General features: G+C 44.3%; 1 protein-coding gene across 1 annotated transcript in view; it reads right to left on the bottom strand.

The window, feature by feature from the left end:
- SUDS3 (SDS3 homolog, SIN3A corepressor complex component) overlaps positions 1 to 6000 on the bottom strand; it is a 42789-nt gene that overhangs the window by 31928 nt on the left and 4861 nt on the right. The window contains exons 3-4 of the mRNA XM_023204495.1: positions 2592 to 2647; positions 776 to 847 (exon numbers count right to left, since the gene is read on the bottom strand). Of these exons, the coding sequence (XP_023060263.1) occupies positions 776 to 847; positions 2592 to 2647 (128 nt within the window). The remainder of the gene's footprint in view (positions 1 to 775; positions 848 to 2591; positions 2648 to 6000) is intronic.

Below are 6000 nucleotides of genomic sequence, written 5' to 3'. Positions count from 1 at the left end.
CCCCGGGAGGCGGGGCTTGCAGGGGGCGGAGACCGGCCCATTGCCCCCCAGCCGGGGCAGCAGAGCGAGACTCCGTCTAAAAAAAAAAAAAAAAAAAAAACCACCTACAATCCTTTTCCTCAGCTGCACTTCTGATTGTACACCAGGCCAGCCACGGGGCCATGAGCAAGAGTTGAGTTGCAGGTGCAAGACCACTCTTGGGGTACCAGAGAGAACAACCTAACTGCAAGGAGCCTCCTCAGACACCCTCCACTACTGGGCCGTTCCTTAGCAGAAGATGAAACCACTTTCCATAACCACAGTTTGGAAGTCTCTTTTTCGAAAACTCTCCCTGACAGAACATCTGGGATACGTTTTGGAGAATAGCTCTTAGGGCTACATTACTCTGACGATCGGCAAACGGTGGAACATTTACAGATGATTCATTTCCATTTAAATGAGCCTTACCAGCCGGGCGCGGTGGCTCAAGCCTGTAATCCCAGCACTTTGGGAGGCCGAGATGGGCGGATCACGAGGTCAGGAGCTCGAGACCATCCTGGCTAACACGGTGAAACCCCGTCTCTACTAAAAAATACAAAAAAACTAGCCGGGCGAGGTGGTGGGCGCCTGTAGTCCCAGCTACTCCGGAGGCTGAGGCAGGAGAATGGCGTAAACCCGGGAGGCAGAACTTGCAGTGAGCTGAGATCCGGCCACTGAACTCCAGCCCGGGCGACAGAGCGAGACTCCGTCTTAAAAAAAATAAAAATAAAAATAAAATAAAATAAAGGAGCCTTACCTGCATTCCGTATCCTCTCTTTGTACTGCTGATCTAGTTTTTTCATTCTCTTCTGATATTCCTGTAATGTACCTGATTTCAACATTTAAAAAATAAAATTATTGTGAATATCAATCTGCCCTACATTTTGTTTCCTAAAATTATTCTGTAGCATTAACACTGACTGTTCCAGTAACACCAAAGGAAGACACACCTCAGTAGAGTTACCTGTGGTTCTTAACCAAGGCACACAGCAGAAACCACTAGGGGCCTATTTAAAGTCCACCCAACCCAGTGGATCAAGGGTCTGCAGTGAGTGAGGGGGAGTGGAACAGTGCCAACATCTCCACACTGTTCTGATCAGTTGCTGCAACAGTCTGAATCAACGGGCCTTCCTTTACTGGAAAAGGTTCATTCTCCTTCAGTAAAGTCTAGATCAATGCTCTCCAGTAGAACCTTCTGCAATGGTGTAAGTGTTTTATATTTGCAATGTCCAATATGGCAGCCACTAACCATTTGTGGCTATTTTAGCACTGGAAATGTAGCTGGTGGAACTGAAAAACTAAATTATTAACTACATTTAAACAGTCACACGTGACTAGTGACAACATTAAACAGATCAGGTATAGATTCTAACCAAATCGCTATTCATGCCATTGCTCTTCCAACAAAACAGTTAATTAGGAGGTGCACATCTTGTGGGGGAAGTGTTTCCGATTATAATGCCCAACCTTGGGCTAGTCCAAGGGTGTGGATCACTCACAAGCAATAAAAGCACATACTAGAAAAAAGCAGTTTCAGGCCAGGCACGGTGGCTCATGCCTGTAATCCCAGCACTACTTTGGGAGGCCGAGGTGGGCGGATCACCTGAGGTCGGGAGTTCAAGACCAGCCTGGCCAACGTGGTGAAACCCTGTCTCTACCAAAAATACAAGAAATCAGCCGGGCCTGGTGGTGGGTGTCTGTAATCCCAGCTACTTGGGAAGCTGATGCAGGAGAATCACTTGAACCCAGAAGGTAGAGGTTGCAGTGACCCGAGATCGTGCCTCTGCACTGCAGCCTGGGTGACAAAAGCGAAACTCAGCCTCGGGGGGGAAAAAAAAAAAAAAGCAAAGACAAAGCAAAAGCTGTTTCACTGACAAGGGGACTCCACGATATGAAACCAAAGAGCTCACTGCCACAGCTAATTGTCCCCAGGACCTCGCAGTGTGCACACTGCTATGCTAGATGCTCTTTGTGCATAATCACAACTACTCTCACTTTCTTCATTTTCCAGATCAGAAAACAGATTAAACAAGAGAAACTGGTGTGTCCAAGGTCACATTACTAGAAGCAGGGAAACTGGGATTCCAACTCCTCACAAAACTCCACAGCCTGCACCCGTAACTCTGACATTGCACTGCCTTTAGCAGCCAGCGGCATTTGACAAAATACAATATACTTTTAATTTAACAAGCAAAAAGGAGAAAATACAGTGTGAATAATGCACAGGTCATAAACATTTGGTTTAGAAAAAACAGTAGAACTTTATTCTTTGATAACAACGTCTCTCCTAAAAATATCTAGCTTTAGGCACAGTGGCGTTCAATTCGTGTTCCACTGAAAGTTCCAAGTGAGACTTCATTTGAAGAAAGAATCTCACACATATTGGAAATAAATTTTTCAAAATCCAGGAGTTTGAAAATCACCACTTTACTGATAGCAAAATGTACTGGATAGCTAAGATCAGCCAGACCACGTTTTAAATAGCTCCCACAAATAAGTGAAATACACAGATTACACGGGTTTGTAATATTAAGAAGCATATTTAGAAATGCAGGTTTCAATCACACACCAACCTTCTTGTAGTTGTTGCAACTGCCTCTTGAGAGAAGCCAGTTTGTCCTGATACATCCTATTAAAAAAAAAGTCACACTAACAGATAAAAACATTCAATACTCAATTCCAAAATAACCTACTCACAGAAATTAGCTGGGCTGTTATGGGAAGGTCACTAATGTCCCTTTAAGGAAGACAGGAAAGTAAAGTCGGCTTGCTGGCTTAAAATGCATCAGCAGCCACAGGGATCAGAAAGGAACAAGAACCCGGCATTCCTCAATCTTATTCTAATTTTGTAGATTCTCCCATGTTATCCCACCTTTAGAGAACTCGTCTAAAACTTGCAACGATAGCAGATTTTAATAAATAAGTGACAATGATAAACAGGCAAGAACACACACAATGTAGAAATGGCGTGAAACACAACTCTCACGTCGACTCTACAATTAGATTGTAAGTTACAAGGGAGTAACATTATGCCTTCAGCATGTTTTCTATGCAGATAGGCTTAGCAGTGTAAGAACTAAGTTAATAAATCTTCACGTCATTTTTTCAAGCACTGCTCTTTTAGGATCAGAGAAATAACAGTAATTCAGAAAGAAAAGTTAAAAGGCAGCATTTACTTGCAGCCCCAGCTGGATGGGAACACATAGCATACACAAAGCAAAAGCATTTGGTATGTTAGTTTTTTCCTCTCACACCTAATGGATTATAGGCAGTCATAACTTCAGCAAGTCGGCCTGAAGGTGGGTTCCACATATCAATCACATTTCAGCAAATATTTTTGCTTCTACCTGAAAAACACCCCCAATTTAACAGTGATAAAAACAAGATTTGTGATCTGAAAGAACACTGTCCAACATATAACAAGCACAATAACCTTTTGGTATATGTGCTGCTGAAGTGAGCACATGGGCGTGATAACCTTTTTAGTGGTCAAATAAGGGCTGCAAATACAACCCAACCATCCGTAAGGGGAGGAGAGTAGGCAGAATTTGAGACTCACACATGTCTGACTCTTTTAGGGCAAATTCTGACGTACTTTCGACGTTCACCTTGAATTACACAAGGCATTCCATTTTAACCAAAATTATTTTCTATATCATCAAATACTAAGAGAGGCCAGGCGAGGTGGCTCACACCTGTAATCCCAGCACTTTAGGAGGCCAAGGCGGGTGGATCACTTGAGGTCAGGAGTTCAAGACCAACCTGACCATCATGGTGAAACCCTGTCTCTACTAAAAAAAAAAAAAAATTAGCCAGACGTGGTGGTGGGCGCCTGTAATCACAGCTACTCGGGAGGCTGAGGCAGAAGAATAGCTTGAACCCAGGAGGTGGAGGTTGCAGTGAGCTGAGATCATGCCACTGCACTCCAGCCTGGGCGACAGAGCAAGACCCCATCTCAAAAAAAAAAAAAAAACACTAAGGGGCACAATTAAAAGATTATCTCAAAATGTTGAAACCTATCAAGTACAGGAGAGGGAACAAATGAGTAAACCATGTACAAGTATTCAGAAACCCAAGCTATTTTCCACTTTGAGAGCGCCAGTCAATACCTTTGAATTCTGAGTATGTCAATACTGACAGATTGAAGAAGCAACAACAGTAAAAAATTCACATTCATGGAGATCGTGCATGAGGAAAAGAACAGGTATGTAAAAATACCTCTCAAATGGTCAAGGTAAACCAAGCTTTATGCTTGAAGAGAATAAAAAGCAAGCACAGCTTCAGAAATGAAACTGTGAGAAGGATCAAATGAATTATTAAAGTAATCCTTCTTAGGCCAAGGTAGGAGGATCACTTGAGGCCAGGAGTTTGAAACCAGCCCGGGCAATATCACAAGACCCCATCTCTACAAAAAATTAAAAAATCAGCCAGGCATGGTGACATGTGCCTGTAGTCCTAGCTACTTGGAAGGCTGAGGCAGGAGGATCACTTGAGCTCAGAAGTCTGAGGCTGCATTGAGCCATGACTGTGCCATTGCACTCCAGCCTGGGCAACAGAGCAAGACCCTGTCTCTTAAAAAAGAAAGGAAAAAAAAAGGCTGGGCATGTTGGCTCATTCTTGTAATCCTAGCACTCCAGGAGGCCGAAACAGGAGAAATGCTTGAGCTCAGACATTCGAGACCAGCCTGAGCAACATAGTGAGATCTTATTTCTACTAAAAATTCTAAAAATCAGCTGGGCATGGTGGCACGTGCCTGTTGTCCCAGCTATTTGGAACGCTGAGGTGGGAGGATCAATGGATTGAGCCTCGGAGGCTGAGAATGCAATGAGTGCTACCATGCCACTGCACTCCAGCCCAGGCAACAAAGCAAGATCCTGCCTCAAAAAACAAGTGGCCCAGCATGATGGCTCAGACCTGTAATCTCAACACGACAGGAGGCTAAGGCAGGCAGATCACCTGAGGTCAGGAGTTCAAGACCAGCCTGGCCAACATGGTGAAACCCCATCTCTACTAAAAATACAAAAAAAAAAAAAAATCAGCCAGCCGTGGTGGCATATGTCTGTAGCCCCAGCTACTCAGGAGGCTTAGCCACGACAATCACTTGAACTCAGGAGGTGGAAGTTGCACTGAGCCGAGATTGTGCCATTGTACTCCAGCCTGGGTGACAGAGTGAGACTCTGCTTCAAAAAAAAAAAACAGTAATCCATCTTTATTCAGCACTGGTTAGACCTAGCTGAATTACCCCTTTGAATTTTAAAGCACAAAAACAATGAGAGAATCCAGAGAATGGCCACAAAACATTTGCAAAAAGGACCTAAAGGGAAAGGAATGTGGATTATCTTGTTAAAAGGTAAAGGACTTTAAAAATCTGACACATTCAACAAATACATATTAAATATATTTTATACCATTTTCTATCTGGGTGTACGCTAAAAGCGAGTGAGGTTTTTGTTTCTCTGGAATCCGTTCAGCTGTGGCTCTGTCTGAAGACGAGAAGTCTTGGATGAGAGCATGTGCAAACACGGACAGAGCACTGGCCTGAGAGTCAGCATGTGGCCAGGCAGGGTGGTTCACGCCTGTAATCCTAGCACTTTGGGAGACCAAAGCAGATGGATTACCTGAGAGCAAGAGCTTTGACACCAGCCTGGCCAACATGGAGAAACCCTGTCTCTATTAAAAATATGAAAATTATTAGCCGGGCATGGTGGCATGTGCCTGTAGTCCTGGCTACTCGGGAGGCTGGGGCAGGAGAATTGCTTGAGCCCAGGAGGCAGAGGTTGCATTGAGCCAAGATCATGTCACTGCACTCCAGCCTGGGCAACAGAGCAAGACTCCGTCTCCACAAAAAATAAATACATACGTACAAAAATTAGCCAGGCATGGTGGTACATGCCTGTAATCCCAGCTACTTGGGAGGCTGAGGCAGGACAATCACTTGAACCTGGGAGGCGGAGGTTGCAGTGAGCCAAGTTTGCGCCACTG

Source organism: Piliocolobus tephrosceles, chromosome 10 (assembly GCF_002776525.5).
Source record: "Piliocolobus tephrosceles isolate RC106 chromosome 10, ASM277652v3, whole genome shotgun sequence".
Taxonomy (NCBI): domain Eukaryota; kingdom Metazoa; phylum Chordata; class Mammalia; order Primates; family Cercopithecidae; genus Piliocolobus; species Piliocolobus tephrosceles.
The sequence above is the reverse complement of the archived record's forward strand: the minus strand, read 5'-3'. Positions and strand labels throughout refer to the sequence as shown.